Here is a 19,864-nt window from a genome sequence, read left to right as displayed (position 1 = left end):
CACAACACGTCCCTGTACTTTTCCTTTAAAAGTGTGTATTTTAAAATAAATCATATCTAACAATTCAAGCAATTGGATCTAAATCTCTACTGACAAGCAAAGTTATAATAGGAAGTTCTGACAAAGTCACCATAAACAGGCAACAAAAACAATGAATACACATTTTATTTGTCCTTCAGCTGTGCTTTCTGTAATGACTGTTTTAGTTTCTTTGATGAAGTAAAACAGAGAATAAATTGCTTTAGTCTTCAAAGGTAACTGGAGGAACATCCCTCTATCTACAAATCGCCTCTTAGAATTTAACACGAATAAGAGATCTTCAGCATCATGCATTACCTTTTAACCAGCAAATGCAGACTACAAGGCCAGAGCATCAGTCAAAACCTCTTTTAAATGGATGTAATTAAAACAAAACAAAACCAACTTGATATATTTAGTTCCATTCCACACTTAAAGTCTTATAAATCTGAAGACTTTAATCACTGTACATGTGAGCTGGAGCTTAGATGCCTTCTAGGCAAATAAAAAGTTGTAGCCAGAGATTAATAAGACACAGAAGCAGAAAGGGAAATAAAACTCTACATTCTCATATCGCACAATTCAAGTTTATTCCATTCATTCTTGCAACACAAACTTAAAAATACAGTATCATTTAGCATTCTGATGTCTATGAACCATGATAATGATGAAACCAACTGTGTCAAAACAGTTAACAATGGTGAAAAGAGGAAGTCAAATATAAAAATGCACAGAGCACTAATTTTCTTCCATCACTGCGTAGAAAGATGATTGTTTATCCATTTACAAAATATAATTAAGACAAGTTCATTTTGAAGTTTTGCATGCAACACTGCAATTGCTTGACCTAAGACACTCCATTCTTACCAGCCTCTTCTACAAATAATTCAATGTTATGTTCAAGGATGAAGTTCCGTTTAACTATCGTACTCCTTTTCCCATTTGCTCCCCCTTACGAAAAAGGAGCAGAGGATACAAAATTCAAAATATACTTAAGGTTATAACTTATTTAAAACAAATTTCAAAGGAAAAGGTTTAAGAACAGAGTGGACTTCCAAGTATATGTGATTCCAGTCTGACAAAATATTTGAATTCTGTTTACAGAAGGTAAAATAATTTACAGTTTGGTATGTTCATCTAGTTAGGACCTACTCAAAGATAAAGGCAGCCACCCATTATTTTTTCCACAATATAGCTAACAAGAAGGGAATAAATGAACAAGCCCAGTTTTCAGACAATTACAAAAGCATAAGCTTTTATTATTACTTTAAAAAAAAAAAATCCTGGGCAAAATGATCAATTCTCTTATGTAGTGCAAAAAGCAAAAAAGTATTTCTTCTTTATGAGCCAAACATTAAATGCCATCTTTTAACGATCTCAAAAGGCAGCTTGGGTATATATTACAGCCAAATTAACACTTGTCTCACTGAAGTTTGCTTTTTTTTTTTCCTCAAGTGAAGTAAGAAAAAATAAGGTGTCCACATAATTGTAGAAAAAGGGAGACAAAATTGCCCCAGTGAATCACTAGAAGAGTTAGTACAAAGATGATGTTTCTTTACTATGATAATGCTCAATTAAAATGAGAGTTGAAAGGAAGGGCAGGAAAGAATACAGAGAAAAAAAATAATCAAAAATACTATGGCCAGACAACTTGACACTAATCAACACAAAAAACTTGAATAACCAAGTTTTCCCCAGAAAAACAGATTGCAGTTTTCTAGACTAGTACTTTAATAGCTAAGTATTCAATAGCATAACATGGAGGCAAATTTATGCCAAAGATGGTTACTTTCATAGCTGAATAAAGAGTTAAACCTATAGTCTGTTCACACTATTACAATGACATGACAATCCAGCACTGATCAGAGATAAGATTAAAGAGTTCTCTTTAAATAGTCTTTAAAAGCACTGTTCACCAAACGCGCTTGTTCTTTTATCAGCAGCTCACCAATTGATTTATCACTGATTTCCAACTCTTCTCTCTTCCTTGCTACCCACCTCCAAGAAGCAAAGAGTAATTGCACTGTACAGTTTATGGCTAGAGTTGATTGTTTTCTCCATCGCTTTTCTTATGGGATGTGTACATGTAAATCAGTTTCTGCTCTCCTTTGACAGTTTAAATGCAAAGCTTTTTATAGCTGAGACATTCAATCATCATATGCAACATGATTCAAGTAAAATTAAGTCTTCATTAAATATGAGTGGTAGTCACCAGTCTGCTTCTGCATATCCTCTCAATTTCAACAGTGAAATCAAAATAATATCGGCTACTTTTGTGTAAGAATTCAGCATGAGACATTATATACATTTGTTTTCTGTATTGTGTACATTACCAGAAAGTTTGAAATCTGTATCTCAAAAAAGAAAATGTATAGTTTGTGGTACACGCTTTTCTGTTACAAAACCTGTTATTCAATTTTGGGTGAATCAGCAGTCTAACGAAAATTTCCAAGATGAAAGCCAGAAGCTCAGACATTCCTGAGGACCTTAAGATGTGACAGGAATCCCTACAACATCATTATATACCTTCCCATGAATTATCAAGGCTGTCATAGTACTGTCATACTTACTAGTATAGGAAATCTTATCTAAAAGTTGATGGTTAATGTATGGTTGCACTGGGAACTTTCAGAACAAGCCCCATGCCTTCATGAAATTGAAGAGGTTCATTCAGCCAACAATGAAACACTGATTCAAAAAGATATGCACAATTAAAAGATGTGGTTTTTTTTTCCTCCAGTAGTCAGAGCAAGTTAAGACTTCTACTAGTACATTTTCCTGTTACTAACACCTGAACTTAGAAAGCTTACACGTATTTTAAAAGTTTACCAGAAAAGTTTAGCAACAATATTCACCTGATAGGAATGTCTAAATAGTTACTGTTCATTTTCCACATTTGACTTGATTATCCTTGTGTACCAAACAGCCTGTAGCTTTTGCACATGTCTATAAATTTTATGCTGACATGGTGAGTAAAGAAATTCCATCTTACAATCCTTTTGGGAATAACTATAGCGACATTTTGAACTCTGAAAAACAGCTGCTTAAAACGGCTGTCCTGCACTAGAACAAACATGGGAAAGAAAAACCTCAAATTCAAGCACCCAAAAGTACCTTGGCAGATATTCTGGAGTGTAACATCACCATGCTTCAACTGATTTGTCCTGGTTTACTCAAGAGTCAGAAAAACATTAGTGTGACATCCAATTAGTCAATATAAAGAACAGCTCCAATAACTAGTATCAAAAGTCCTCAAAACTGCAACGTAAGCTTTAGGCAGAAGAAGAGTAAAGCTATCCACAGAGAGAAGAGAGAAAAGCAACCCAGCCACCTACAGTACTACACTTCAGATTATGGCAGACACTAATAGCATGAGACTATTGTCTCCTTCACAATTAGTTTCAGGTACATAGCACAGTACTTCAATCTAAAGGAATCTTTCAACAAAAATCTTAGTACTAACCTAGGAGGTTTACGAGACAAAAATTCAAGATCATGGTCTGTCTCCTTCTTCCATTTTCATTAGAAATGGGAAGAGATTGTGCACTGAAAAGAAGTCCTAGAGGGACACTGTTCATATTAGTTTTCAACCCTCTCCAAGCATTATCTTCGATACAAGCCCCTAACTAGTCTGATTCAAAGAATTTCCCTCCCCCCAAAGTATTTAGCTGAAGAAGCTGGAAGATGCAAAGAGTGACAGACAGGCAGCAGTGTGAGGCCACAGGAGAGACATTTAAGGTATCAGTCCATCCATCACTGAAGAAGAGTTTTGATTGCCTGGTTGTCAGTGGCTTCAAAGGCAGTTAGTCCATCTGGGCCTTTCACAGTCTTATCAGCACCCTGTAAAGACATTGAGAAGGATTGTCAATTCATAGTCAGGCTGTATTAATATTAAAGTGCTTGACAAAAGCTACTTACCTTGGATAATTATATTGATTACATATAGCTTTTCAGTGCAGTGCATCGTTTTCATTTAGAAATCTAACAGGCAAGATTTATGTACAGTTATTCAGCATGCAGCTAATCGAAACTTCAAACTGTACTTTAGAACTAGGAAAAAAAACGGTCACATAACCTTCGTCACACAGTAAGTTGCAAGATAAGATCAACAATTATCAATTAATCTTGGATAGAAAGAGAAGTATTTTTCGTTTGTTTCCAGCAACTACTCATATGAATGTAATAATTCAGTATTACACAATTCTATGAAATCTATCATGCAGTAAGCTTTTTCACATGCCAAATTAACCAGGTAACCTCTGGAAAAGCCCACTTACTAACAAATGATAGCTTTCTTTCTATATCATAAAAGACTACATCTATCTAGGGCTGTGCTTCTCTCTCCCATTTTGAAAAACTCCTCATTGCTACACAGAAAGAAGCCCAAATCATTTCAAGTCCAAAACTGATCAAGTTTGTTTTGAATAAGCTATGCCTACCTAAAAGGCAACAAACCAGAATAGGGAGGCAACAGGAGGGCAGAGGGTAACAGAAATGCACCAACTAGACAAACTGCAGAATAGTAAACACAAATGCAGCCTCAGTGCCAGAACTACGGAAGAAGAGAAATAGAGAAGCAAAGAGTGATTAATTAGTCATGTTTGTTTTGAGCGCTGTGTAGTCATAGACATAAAAGTGAAAGAACAGACTAAATTGTAAACAGGGTAATTAAATACAGGGATAAAAGTTACCAGAGAATACAGGACTTAGTACAGAGATCAAGGGAGATGTTTCCTGAAAGTAAGTTAGATTCCAGAACATCTTCTCTTGAGAAGATATGCAAGTCTCACTTTAAAATAAGTGGACTTGCTCAATCAAGCGACAGGAAAAACACTGTGAGTAGCAAGACCATGTACTGCAGAGGTTTGTCTTTAGTTTTATGTATAAACCCTCTGTTGAATAAGTACAAATCTCTTCTCAATTACATTACAGGGAAGGAAGCGCATAGATTAATAATGAAGGACACTCAATAGGCTTTCTAAGATCATAATGGACCTAGAACTTCAAGAGCTTCTTTACTGATAAAAGATTATACATGTAAAACCCCTCTAAACTTCCATACACAATACCATGTCTGTTCCCAAGACAACTCTTAGACCACTAAACTTCCCATTGTAACTGTTTCTAACAATCTAATAAGCTGGATCTTACATTACTATGATTTGCTGCCAATATTACTTCTCCTAACAGAATATTTCCATCTTTGAAACGTCTATTCTCTTTACTTGTAAATATTCAAATCTGCCATTCTAAAACGATGGCTTTACAGTGGTTTCTAGGGCAGCAGTGTTCATCCTGTAGTTCACTGGCCAAACTGATCCTGTTGCAGCCATTCATCTTCCTTGCAGCCCCTAGACACCCTCAGTGCAAGACATGAGCTGAACAGACTATTTTGCTTGGTCGCAGTCAGCTGTGGGGCAGGGAGACAGGCTTCTGCCATTAGGGAAAGAGCCTTGGAAAATAAAATTGTCTTGAGAACTCCAGTAAAGAATTCAGAGAAGGACACTTATAATCGCAGTAACTCCTTCCAGGCAGCTCATTTTCTCCAGTATCTTGCAGGTAGCAAAATACAAGCACACATTTTGTATACATGCAACGAATTCACTCCAGTAACAGGAGCAATCATAACATTTACCTCTCGTCCTGTCACTATGTAACATCCTTGGCCCAAACAGTATGTAACATACTGCAGTATCACTGTTTCGCTGGGTATGAAGGCGAGCTGAATCAGTCTGTTGCCAAGAAGTGACCAGTTGGTCACTGCAAACACACACTTAGGCTGAAACCAGTGAAATCCATTGCTTGTGAAACATTTATTTTTCCCAAAAAGAGCCTAAGAGATTTAACAGGTATTCAACAGTTATTATCTTAGTCCTCCTGGGAGAAGAAAGGCAACCATGAAAGTAATCATGGCTTCTTTTGCAGGTGTTGATTATTTCTGCTGCTTAGATAGCACTCTCAGATTAGCATCCATGTGGAAATCAAAAGGGCTTCAAAGCTGTTCTTTGACGTTAAGCTCAGAAAACCTGAAGGAATTTACACTTGAAGAAAAATGGAGCTTTGCAGTAACTGACCTGTCAGTATTCATCTTGAATCAGAGTTTAAAGTACTTGAACTTATAAAACTCTCCACCAATATATCAGTATTTAGAGTATAAAAGACATAACTGCTAACTGAAGGAACTCCGAAGTATAAAGAGACCTTTCAGTTTAGGCATAAGACTGCTTTCCACCCTCATGAACATTTGTACTTCAGAAAAGTTACAGACATGCAAGACTGAGTTTCTAAAACCGCTTTACTGAATGTAGGATAAGAGGGTCATGACTACCTAAGGAGGACACTGTTTAATAAACTCAGTGTTAATAAATCAAGAGAATGGCCTCTTAGCTAGGCAGAAAGATTCCTGCCTGCATTCAACAGAACGAGAAGGAAATAATAAAGTTCAGGTCACGAGGACTTTAATTTTCAGAAGTACAGCACTGCCTGGAAGCCAGTTTAATGAAGAGTTCATAAAAGTACAATGATTCCACAGCATTCTCTACTTCCCCAAAGTAAAAAGCTATTAACATTTTATGTTTGTGTTATGTTCTCTTCTTAAAATACACACACAAACATACATAAACTGTTTCTTTGGCTAGGTAATAACAAACAAGAATGTTTGCCCTCTTAAGCTGATGGGCAAAGCACAAATGTTAAACATGCTCTGAAGGCAGCACAATACCTACTAGGGTACAACTGCAGTTCAAGAAAAAAAACAATAAAAAACATAGATGATGAAGGCAGCAGATAAAGGCAATGTAGAGCTGTCATCAAACCCTATGAAACTGGAACTGGGGGCATTTAATGAAGCTGGTAGAAGACTGGTTTACACAGCAAGCAGCGGATTTCCAGAACGAGTTGCCAGATGAAGTTATGGAGGCAGATGTCAGCTTGTTCAAAAAGGGTATGGATGAATTAATGGCCAACAAATCTATAACTATAAGCACTTCTTAAAGGGGATAGATGTGTGTACCTCTAAAATCTCCAATACAACAGCTATGGATGAGGGGAATAAGTGAGCAGAAGTGGTCATACTCACAGCTCTTCCCAAATGGCATCTCTTTTGCCACTGTCAGAGGAGGAAAAAAAAGGTGCTAAATTGCTTAACTCAATAGGATATTTCTTATAACACATTTTTAGTAGAAAGCAGACACCAGACTGCATTAGGTAATTTACAAAAAACAGAACTATTTTGAAAGCTGAACAAATGGATGAGATTTGTTGCATTTTTTGCAATAAACCTCATACTCCATTAGAAGCATTCAAAACATTCACTTTCTATTGTAACATGATACTGTTTTCTCCTACAGTACACTAAACCCATCTTTTTACATTACAAAATCAAATATAAGATGCTTAAAGAAAAACATGGAACAACTTGAGTTTTATGTATCTTTCTGCTTTTCAAATAGGCATCCCTGAAATTGCTATCCCTGAAAAAGCTAAAAGCAAACCGAAGTACAGCAACTGATGTTGCTTCAGTCCAGTTCTTATTAATTTAGCTGTTATTTTGTTTTGTAGAAGGCTAGTACACAACATGAGCAAAATAAAACCCTGGTATTCTGGAAGACAATTCAGTTCCAACTTTGTCAAAAGCTACTAAAAATTAATTTGCTTCATAATGTTAGAATATCTTCCAATATTATGCTATTTAGCATTATTAGTAGTACCGAAAAGGCAGAAGTGGAAAAAAATGAACACAAGATACGACATTTCTGCTTCATTTTAAGGTCCTAATATGCTGCAAACAACTATACGGTTTAAAATTACAAAAGCTATTTTCATATGTCTCAAATTCCTAGAAAAATATTTTAAGATTAATAAAAAGAATTAACTACTGCTAATGTAGTAGTAAGACAACAAACCCTACCTCTTGTCTTTAAGCAGGAAATGCTCTTTAGATCAAAGCTAATTACTTTCATATATTACAGTAATTCAGGGCAAATCAACATTTTCAACTGAAAGTCAGATGTCGATAGGGCAGTTTTAGTTATCACTCTGCACATCTCCACAGGTCTGCTCTTTGGGATGTCTACAGTATGATATTCCACACATTTTCATAAACTCAAAAAATATACTAAGAATTCCAAAAACTATGTGTAGGCTATATATTGTATAAGTAAGGCTTGATAGTTTAAAAAGGAAGGATTATCAAAATGGGCAGTTTTGTAAGAATAGGCAAAATGAGTTCTTCAAAAGATATGTTTTAAAGATACAGTATTTTGATTTCTAGCCTCACCGAAGCAAGTGTTCAGTAGAAGAGCATGTCTCACCTCCAACCTAGAGGGTTTATGCTACTTCTGGTATCCATAACATCTTAAGATTCAACTCATTCTACTGTAATCTACTTGTTGAAGGCAGTAAAAGCTATCTTCACTCATTGTGTATTTCAGTACTTGGAGTCTTTAAATTTTTGAGAATATGATATGGCATTATTAATGCATTCTTAGGGGGCAGCAGGAGACACAAGGCAGAAAAATAGGTCTATGAAATCTAAACTTATCCAGAAGTAATCAGTTCCAGTTCCTTGAAAATACACAAGAAAGGTAGCAGCATGCTATACTCTCTTTTAGCAGGCATAATATTCTAGACTTTACTTCTACCAGTGAAGCCTCTTCTCATTGAGCATGCAGCTACAGGTCCTTTTTCAAGCATCTATTTCACTTCACTTCTCACCTCCTTGAAGTCTCAATCCACCTACAATCATAGCTGAACGTTACTTTCCATACAAAGGTCAAAACGACTGTTATTAACCCAAATTGGTATTCGGATTTTGCCCAGCCTATTTCTTCATAAATATCTTTAGTATTTTTTATTTTCTTTGCCAAAATGAAGCAGTAAGAAGCTTTTTCTTCTTAGAAAATGCATGTTTAATTACAAATACATTTCCTAGGCAATGAAGCTGTGCATCCAAACAACATGATTTCCTGTGACCAGGTACTTCCAGAGGCCTCCCAACATAAGCTTCTAACCAAATTTAAATTTCCACAGATCTTACACTGCACAGACTTGCACGGAAACAAAAAAATCCCAAGAATATAGCTGTGGTAAAAGTTATGCAAGAACAAGATAACCTGTAGTCTTGACTATTTTTTTTTCTTAGGAGAGAAGTTATAAGGATGCACTAATCCTTCAGGTATGACAATATCCCAGGTACCTGCTGTCAAATGACAATTGCTGGTGTTTCTTTAGCTTATCAAAACTAATAAAATTGAACTAGGCTTTCAAAACGATCATGACAAACAGGCCTGCAAAAATATTTTCCCAATACATGAGGAGGACATTGCCCTTCACTTTCCGCTCCCCCTCCAGACCATTTACAAAAGCTTTTGAGAATATTGAATATCGTTGGAATAGTCTAAACAGCATAATCCTGTTGCAAGGTCTCCTGATTATATGTCTAATTATATATATAATTAGGGTTAATCAACCATTTAGAAATTTCTACCAATTAATTACTTGTGTTACTTTACTTGCTATCTCAACCCCCATGACAAGCATTGTGGCTACTCAAACCCCAGGTTCTGGTGCTCAAAACGAATGCAGCTGCTGTACTCAAGCCCCTGCACTGCATCTACACAGACCACAACGTTATCAGTTGCCCCTTACAGAAGGAGAAATGTGTATTAAAGTCAGTATGTAGAGTAAAGGATGAAGAAGAGGAAGCACGGCCGTCATGACAACTAGAAGAGGAGGAAGAACTTTCCACTTACTCAGAAGAGGAAGAGGAGGTAGGCTACTCTAAAGCCTTGTCACTGTGAGAGAGAAAGAAGGAACGTTCCATCTCCCCGCAAGGAAGAACTCGGCGGAGGAGAAATCTCACAGATGAGATGGTAACTACCTGATCTCTAACCACGAATGAGCTGTGAGTCATTCAAAAATATCACAGCTGTCATCAAGGAGAACACATTGTCACCTGGCTGCTCAGATTCTGGGACAATGGGACCAGCAGCCTGGACTTAGATGGTAGACAAAGTCCCACTCCAGAAGGGACCTCTTGAGAATTTGAAACTTCTCTCCTTCCACTGCCTTCACATAAAACTTCACATGTGAGCAGCTCTCAGAGGAAGCTTGCTTTGTCAAAAGCTGTGAAACCATTTGATTGTGACGTATTGCTAACCCCAGTGAACAAGAACTGGTTAGCTGGCTGAAGCTATAGCAAGAATGGCTGGGAGCACTACTTGAAAGTTAGAATTGGCTTTCTACTGTTTCTGAGAAAACACTGAAAGGACAAAGACCTAGTAGTTCAGGACTAAGAGCGACATCCTTAGTTTTGTTCTTCCTCTACTCACTCCAAATGTAGTCTAACAGTTACATTTTTCATAAGAAAAGAAAGTACAGTTAGTGTCTCCTGTGTGCCCAATAATTGCATATAATTAGCATAACAAGTCTCGCTTTAATAGAAGCTAAATCCAAATGGGTCCATCCGCTTTATAATTAATAATTGCGCTTCTGAGGAGGAAAGAAGCGTCTTATCTCTAGATCACTGAAAGAACTGTTTTTAACTTGTCTTTACAGTGTCCATTCTGAACTCTTCTGCTGAAAACTGTGATAGGGAACAGAATTAGAACTATTTCATGTCATCTTAGCACCCTATGCTAACCTTGGAAATTTTCCCACAACTTATCAGTAAAAGAGCAATATATACGAAGGACAAAGTTTGACACATCACATCGAGTATATCAGCCAGATTTCAATGGATTATTAAAAGCTTTATATCACAGATGTCATAAGTATATGCCTACAAAAATCCTAATCCTCAATTCTTTCTTTTCATGACTTTAAATATTCCAGCACATTTCAAATGCAGATCTGTGTAAAGCCATCGCAGGTGCTGGAGCGTGTCCAAAGAAGAGCAAGGAAGCTGGTGAAAGGTCTATAGAACAAGTCTTCTGAGCAGCAGCGTGGAGAACTGAGATTTAGTCTGGAGAAAAGGAGGCTGAGGGGAGACCTTGTCACTCTCCACAACTACCTGAAAGGAGGTTGTAGCAAGGTGGGTGCTGGTCTCTTTTCCCAAGTAACAAGCAATAGGACAAGAGGAAATGGCCTCAAGTTGTGTCAGGGGAGGTTTAGATTGGATATTAGGAAAAATTTCTTCATTGAAAGGGTTGTCAAGCACCAGAACAGGCTGCCTGAGGAAGTAGTTGAGTGATCATCCCTGAAGGTATTTAAAAGATGTGTAGATGTGGTGCTTAGGGACACAATTTAGTGGTGGACTTGGCAGTGTTAACAGCTGGACTTGATGAACTTGAAAATCTTTTCCAACCTAAATGATTCTATGATTCTATCAGTTCAGCTGTACACAGGCTGCCAGTGTTTTCCAGACAAAGCATCAGCCTTAGCTATTCCAAAAAGTCATTTGTATTTTAGACACAGTGTCATCACCGCATTCAACTTCCATGTGTTATAAGCATTACCTAAGAACCCCAAAATCGTTATTTCTGAGGAATAACATGAGCAACAAACTGTGGTTTATCATAGGAAAGCCTTGTTGAAAGTTAGTTAAAATTCCATAAAACAAATTGCTGCTTTTTAAGGGACAAGAGTTGGTGTAGTGGCTTCAGCTATTAGTATCATGTACAGTACATTCTATTACTCATGCAACATGTACATTACAAAATTTTGTAGAGACTGAACTGATAAAAGCCAGCGTAGGTCCTCCAGTACTTTTCAAGTTAAGCTCTTACGAGTGTAAACTGTTTCTAATACGAGCTTAGAAGCAGCTTGGCTGTGTTTCACTGTGCAACTGCATGATGACCAATATCAAGAGAAAGCACAGGTTTGCAGCAGCCCAGGCTACTTCGGCTTAAAAATCAAGTGGCCACTCTAATCATTCTAGTCAGTTTAAGAGCTTAGAAACTTGATTCAGTGTCTCTACTATTTATATGTATTTATTATCCTATGAAAGTGAATTATGCCCTAATACTTTTAATGCTTTTACTGATTTCAGTGGAAGAATGTTTAAAGAATGCTCTGAAGTCACACTACATGAAAGACTAATGAGCTTACTGCCATCAGATGAATGAATCTTCTACAGTAACAGAAAGTTTACAAAAATCCTAGAGGTTACTTTGACTAAGCTAACCTTTTTCGTATTCGGTACTTTTATTAAGGTATATTTTTTCCAATCTATGTTCAATTAATGTCTGAAACGTTTCTTGGAATGCCTCTCCTCCTCTTAATGGCTCTAGAGTCTCATACAGGTTTATGAACATCCCCACAATTCATATACTGTAGGAGGCAGTACAGAATGTTAGCTAAAAAAAAATTCAATTTCCAAATCAACAACTGTATCCAACATAGAATTATTTGTATTAAATATAATCTTAGCAGGCGAAGAGGAACAATCTCTTATTCCTTACATAATTTTAACTTGATCAAACTGCTAACTTTTTTATATTTGTGGTATGCGAACAGACTAAGGAGATACGCATCACTGTGTTCATTGGTTCTCAAAAGCTGCATAAGTACAAAAAAATATTCTTTTTTTTCCTGTTTAAGAATACGTAAGGAGGTTACTGACTTCTAGTCCAATAGCTCAAGGGATATTCTATGATAGATGTCACATATGGAGGAGGTCAACTAATGAGGTAAACGAAGGCAGTTGAAAGTAAGTATGTATAAAATAATGAAGCTTCTTAGCAGTAAGAAGTGTAGTATTTACAAAAGCAAAACAGAACAGCTTTGAAGAAAAACCTTAACTATATTGGTCCATCATTTGCATTTGTCATTCCGCTATTTACATACACTAACATCGGATGTTCAATATTTGTCCTGCATTGGGAGTAACAAGAAAATACACCTCACTCCAAAAGTAACGAGAAAAAACATTAAACAGTCAAAATTAAAGAGCCAGTAATTTTTATAACTTTCAATAAGAGTTGAACTACCTGATCTCTCAGGTACCTGCTATGAAAGAACACATGAAATTAAACTATGTTACACAGTGTGACAAAAGATGTTCAGACAAGGGCCGTAAGATAAGTGTACTAAGAGAAAGAACAACCTCAATATAAGATCTGCCTCAGAACAAGCTGATGAGCAAAGTTCCAGTTCATAAATATTTCATCAGTTAGCCCATGTGAATGGAAGCAAGCAGCTATGGTACAGTATTTCACTCTGCATGAAGAAATCTGAAAATACAAGCTTTCCTAAACTATCCAGCTGCAGTAACATTTTTCTAACCTCATCTCCTAGTCCAAATTCACTTTCTTATAACATTCTGCGCATTCTTGTGAGATTGCCTCATCTTTATGGCTGTTGAACTTAACCAATGCCATTCAAATTGTGCCAAGTATAGGGATCAATACTTTCTCACCAGCTGTGTGAAAAACAGCTGGTTCAGGAAGGACCTTAATGCCCTCGCTGACAGAGACTACATTAAATGCACAACTCTTACTAGCTGCCAGACAATTCATGTGTGAACTCAAGTTTTGAGGCATCTTGTTTATTATTTGAGCAACTTATTTAGAATGCAAAACACTTCAAAACAGCACTTATTTGATGTTCTGAACTTATTTGGAGCATCATAATCTTACCGGAAAAAAAAAATCAGAATAATATACTTTACTAACGCATAACTTTTTCTAAATATTTGAATCTCACCTTTGACAGAAGCAGTTTCACACAGGAAACATGGCCCTCATAGACTGCCGATAGGAGCGGTGTGATGTTATGTTTATCTGGAGCCTGTAAATTGAGACACAGTTTTCTGAAGCACAGTTTCACACAGCATTAGAAGGTTTCACTTATGTTTTTAATTTTGTTTTGTCAACAGTAGAGTGAAAGTAAGGATTTAAGAATATTATCCAGAAATGCATTCCCTCAGATTTTTTTACTCTCCTTTTTAAAAAGGAAAGTCATTGTTTAAAAAAAAAAACAGTCAGGTAACAGCAAGGTATTTCTTCCATAAGATTTCTAAGTATCTCAAAGTTTGTGTATTTTTTTAGATCAATGATAGAAATTGTGGGGTTTCAGTTAACAAATTTTGCCCAGTTTAAAAACACAACTCCTAATTCTCCCATTTCTCAGCCAGTCTGACTTCAGAAATCAGTTTTGCCTGAAACATTGTTTGGGCTGTCTTCTCCTCTCTAAACTATAGTCTTGGAAATAATTGAAGAAATGGAGCAACTGAAATGTTTTTGTTTTTTTTTTTTTTCTTCTCTCCAGTTAGGAGAAATAAGGAAGAGAAAATCTTTCCAGACACTAAGGAAAAAATCCATGCTATTTTGTTAAGGACCAAAGCTAAGATGCCTTACACATTAACTTTCAGACAAGTATTCTAAAGCACAGCCTTTAGGGTGTGTGGTTAACGTATTTAGAAACTTCACGGAGAACTACACTATTTTGAAGTGCCAATACTGCCCAGCCAAGTCTTTTCATGACAAAAAGCCATGCATGTCAAGCTACAACAAAATGACTAAGTTTGTACAAGTAAGAATGTCTCCAAAAAATAGAGAGGAGCATATCAATTTAAACAGAGTTGATTCTGCTCTGGCAAAGGATGCATTGCACGGTCTCCCGAAGTCTCTTTCAATAAATGTCATATGTATTTCATGCAAACTTTATTCAGATGTGATTACTGGATTTACTTTTCTAATCATGGTCAAATTAAATTTAAACTTTTTATAGGTACACACTTCTAGGAGATCAACTCGCTAATATTTTTCAATGCATTAAATTGTTTATAACAATCCCTTATGTGTGTAGGGGGGAAGACCCTAACATCTGTTTGCACACTGATGTACATACATTAATATCAGCTCCTTTCAATAGCAGAAATTCCAGAATCTCAAGCTGTCCACAGTCTGCTGCGTAGTGAAGAGGCTTCCTCCCACCTTCAAGCGTCCGGTTGACATCTTCACCCTTCAATGTAAACATAATCTATTAAACAAAATTTTAGAGCTAACACAGCAAGAGGAGCTTGAAAAAAATCCAACACCTTCAACTATGCTGAAGAATGTTCCATCCAAATACTTAAGTCACTGCTCCAGAAAAACAAAAATTAATTTGCTTGATTTCCTTTTCCTCATCTATGCATTTAAGACTAAGACTGTGGTCCCTCCTTCCACACTGCATTCCAAGTGTACCCAAGTGCATTAGGTAACTCATACGATGAAATAAAAAAAATAATTAAAAAATCATTAGAGCTTGTAAAAAAATGCTCCCATTGGCTCATTTTGCTTCTCCTTCCCCCTAGCTGGGATCCTAGTTATCTGGCCAAGTTACTTTACCTGTTTCTGAAGATTTATACACTGAGAAACCAGATGCATAGAAATAAGTCAGCATCACAACTACTAGCAAGTAAGTACAGGCCATCCATAATTTAAAACACAACTATGAAACTGTCCATTCTGTTTTATAAATAGCACCTGCCGATTTTGTATGACAAAAAAAAGTCTGAAGACAGTCAACCAAATCAGGACACAGGAAGTTGTATTCTAATGCTGTTTGTACTAGTGGATTGAGACATCTCTTAAGGCGTAAACAAAATTTAATTTAGTGAGTGCCTAATCAGCTTTGTTTCTTCACCTTGGATTGTGCAACTAAGGATAAACTGATTTGCTGCACTTCAGTAATGACGAGAAGTTACTCGAAACCAAATACTGACACACCATGTGGTAAGTGTCTTCTTGTTCATATGTGCAAGTAACATTAGTATTTTAGGGAGTGGATAAATTTAGCATCGTACCTCAAGCCCTGCATTTCCACAGAAAAACAATCAAAAGAATTTCAGCTGCAACACTAATTCATAATTCTATACAGAGCCCCTGCAGCTCCCTAATTCCTGCTCCAAATCTCTAGAAAGTTCACAGAATAGAGGGCTTGACATATATCGTCCAGACATTACCTTCCTTCTAAGAATGGAAGAGAAGATCGTCAGAAGGAAATCTTTTTTGCATTTGATGTTCTATATTATCATAGTTTTATATTACCAGCTAAATAACAAGATGGCCTCAGAACTCTCCTCTCCTATCAATAGGATGTTCAATTCCTCTCATAATATTCCCTTCTGAAAGTCAAAGCAACACAGCAGTGTTTAACTTCAGGTGTCTAACTATACATTCTGTGGTCTCAGAGGTCAGGACTTGATTCTCACACTATTCAAGGTTCTGGCTTCAAAGTATCATGAAGTAGCACAATGAAAAAAACTGTGCAACTGTTGATACTGACCCTGAAATATGGCTATGGCTTCTGAAGTATGTGGGACATCAGGAAAAAGATGGTTTTACTTTTATCTATGCTTCTCAGAACAGCAACAAATTGTACTTCTAAACAAAGTCCAACACATCTTTAGCTATGTGGGCTATTGACACTGTACAACAGTTTATAACATAAAATTCCAACGTGACTAACTGAAGGTCTAAATCTTTTTTTACCAGTTAAAGCATTGCAGATAGTCTTGTGATGTAACTTCTCATCTTTCGCTCAATTTCAGTACAAAACATTGGTGGGTATATGTTAACAACTGTGCTCCAATTAAAAAAAAAAGTAATCATCCAGATCACAGTACACTTACAACACATAAATAGCCACACTGGTCTGAAAAGCATATAAGGAAACAGAATATAATCATTAGCTTACCTAGAAAGTTAAGCTCTACCCATATTCTTATTGACATCCTTGCCACTTTCCATCAATTTTAAAACAGCTGGTATTTAAACAACATGATGTTTGTGGACACATTAAGGATTGGGATGCGTAAGTTTAGGAAGCCAACCATGTAAAAGTCACGCAATCACTACCCCAAAACAGGCTCTAAAAACTCTGGTAATGTCTGACGCATGCTAAGACATGGTAAGTAACGGGGCAACGCAGGAGGACAATCAGGATAGCTCCTGGGACAGCACACAGTAAAGCTACAAAGTTCACATTCAAAAAGAAATTTAGAATCATCATGTCTTAAGATTAGGACAGCAAAGATCCCCCTTCCTTGAGCTTATGAGTATTATTTGGCTCATTGGCTTACATTATAGGATTTTTTTTTTTTTCTTTTAAAGAACATACCACAGCTCCCTCTGTTCTCTCCTAAGCTGGTTGCAGAATAAATTCCTGCTGGATAATGAACTTTTGGAAGGAAGAAACAACATCTGAACACTAAGTTTTCTAAGTTTTCCTTAAAGATGATGAAAGTTTGTTTATAGAGGAGTCCCTTTATACCTTTAATTGAAATTCTACGGAAAGTTTCAATCTTTATCTACACCAGCTGCCATTTATATGCTTAAATAAGCCTCCAAGATACAAGTTTCATATAAAATCACCTATAAAATGAGAACGTCGGAAAACTGCTTGAACCCTTATGATCCAAATTGGTAGTATGCTGGTGCCAAAGGCAGAAGTTACCACAGCTGCAACAACAAACCTTTTACTTGGCTAGACAGTGGCACAAAACACATCTAACATCCTAGATAAGGTTGTGAAAGATTATCTAAACAAGCTGTTGTTCTCCTTTGAACTCAGGATGTACAATCCTGCGGGTGTTGATTTTTGTCTTCACTGGATGAGCACTCCAAGCTGGGTTTCTTGCTCCTCCGTTTGAAGCATTCTGCTCAGCTAAGCCAGGGAGAGATGTCAACTTTGTGAGCAGCTGGGTTCTCACTTTTGACAGACTGGCCAGCCATGACAGACCACATTTTTGTATAGGAAATGCATGCCCTCTATATGACGAGATCTATAAAGTGATTGACTAGGCACTAGAGAAATTCAAAGATTCTCATTAGTAAAGAAATTGTGTATTGTAGCTATAACAACAAGCTCCAAATGCTGATTCACATCTCCATATGACGAAAGAAAATCTAAGCATAAGGTGAAGATTTGAGCCCCCTCATAAATAAATAAGGCAGTTCTGGTGACGGTGCGGCTAATTATGTCAACAGAATGAGACAAAGTGGTCTCTCAAGCCCTGTAGCAGGCTGAGGCAGGAAACAGCACAAGAAGTAACGATTCAAAGAAAAGAGTTATTCCTACATAAAGCTTTCCAAAACTACTGCGTTTTTGAGTAATATTGGCCAAAGACATGACACTGAATGTTATGAACTTGGGTGTCAGCAAACTTATCAGGTGACGATTCTCAATACTGGTCTCTCAGACAGCAAAGTAACCAATATTTTGGTTGGCTGAAACTAAGACTGTATTAAATAGCTGCTAAAGGTTTTCCTTAAAAAAAGGCCATACTCTGCACAGGCATATGGTCAGAACCCACATGAATTGCCAAAGAAAAGCACGATTTTTCCTTTGAGCCCACAGGAATAAAATCTCATGTATATTAGACAAAAAGTGACAAAACGATTCTCCCAGGAAGTTTTATGGGACTTTAGCCATCTTCTGAAGTCTAACAGGGCAATCACATGGTTAACAGTTATGAGAGTACTTTGAAGGAGACATAATTAAGACAGAATCAAAGAATCATATCAACCTCAAAGTAAAATATATCTTCAGTTAAAGGCCACACTTCTCCTGAAAGATGATTATTTGTTTTCACTTTATAGAGTGGACCTACAAATTCACTAACAATTGTGCAAATATTTATGCAAAGCCTTAGTAAAAAAATTGCCCTTGCAAAAGGAAAGACATGATCACTTCTTTAATGGTCTTCCAGAACACACTGAGTTTACTTATTCATACATTTAAAGCTAAGTCTGGCATAAATCACATCAGTAATGTTTTTCTTTGCAGATCAAACACCTAGAACACCAGTTACGCAATAACATTAAAAAACAGTTCGTCACATGAAATATCAGAACCAGCAGTTAGCAGGTATCTGCTTTAATCTCCTCTATTAAAATCTGATTACAGGTAAAGAAAAGTCTCTCTGTGAATCTCCAATTGCTGAACAAGACAGCATGAAAGATTTTTATAATACATTGATCTTACGTCCTAATTGGAAAAGTCACATACAGGGATAACAGCAGAACATTCAATTAGAAGGACTTTAAGTATCAGCTTCAGTTGAAAGCTGGCTATCAACTTTTCACTGAAGGACAGGAAAACAAAAACTTGAACCTCAGTTCTAAATACTTTCCAAAATTTTATCTGCTTTTTAAAATAATTAATAGTAGGATTCATTATAGTGTCCTCTGAATGCAACTATCATCCACTTTCTCTAATGGAGCAAGTCAAGCCATAAAAAGATCTGTTCTAACTAGTTTCTTAAGTGAGTACTGTCAAAATTAGTTACTTTGGAACTTAACTCTTCCACTATCCTTTATCTCACACATTTTCCTTGCTCTACCCTTTCTTTCCAATATAACTACACAAAAACCCTGGTGGTATCTCATGTTTTTTTTCCCCAGTATAACTCCAGTCAAGCTTTAGCTTTTAAGTTCCATCCCTGTATACCCTGGGAAAGTGCCCATACTCTTCTGGAGTATCCACCCCCAATTCCACTTTTCATGCTGCTCTTCTTTTGTATCTGAGCTCAGAGAGGAGTTCCCTGACAGCCAAGCTGACCTCCTGTCACACATGCTGGATGTCCCAGAGCAATCTGGAAGGATCCGCACCTTAGCAGCTGCCTTGAATAAGTTCTGCCAAATTTAATTCCTTATTCTTTTGCAGTCCTAGTTAAAAGAATGAATCAGATTTCACTGACTATGTACCTAATGCACATTATGACATTAGCTCATTGAAAGTGTTGAATGAACAAGTTTAGTCATAAATTACAAGTTCTAAAGCTCATTATTTTCCAGGCAGATTACTGAACCACACCAAATTGACACTGTCCTAGAACAGCCTCTGCCTTTTCTGTAGGCCTTATTACACAGACTGTATTCCATGCCTCCTTTGGTCTAGCTTTACCTGCTAACTCCCT

At 36.7% G+C, this 19,864-nt stretch overlaps 1 protein-coding gene across 1 annotated transcript in view; it reads right to left on the bottom strand.

Annotated features, from left to right (window-relative positions):
• Positions 1–382: 382 nt before the first annotated feature.
• Positions 383–19,864, bottom strand: part of MTPN (myotrophin) — a 40,017-nt gene continuing 20,535 nt past the window's right edge. Inside the window, exons 2-4 of the mRNA XM_086610383.1 lie at positions 14,809–14,922; positions 13,663–13,746; positions 383–3,858 (exon numbers count right to left, since the gene is read on the bottom strand). Coding sequence (XP_086466509.1) covers positions 3,772–3,858; positions 13,663–13,746; positions 14,809–14,922 — 285 coding nt within the window. The 3' untranslated portion in view covers positions 383–3,771. The remainder of the gene's footprint in view (positions 3,859–13,662; positions 13,747–14,808; positions 14,923–19,864) is intronic.

The sequence above is a fragment of the Tauraco erythrolophus genome, chromosome 4 (genome assembly GCF_009769465.1).
Source record: "Tauraco erythrolophus isolate bTauEry1 chromosome 4, bTauEry1.pri, whole genome shotgun sequence".
Taxonomy (NCBI): Eukaryota; Metazoa; Chordata; class Aves; order Musophagiformes; family Musophagidae; genus Tauraco; species Tauraco erythrolophus.
This window is presented reverse-complemented; position numbering and strand designations above follow the sequence as displayed.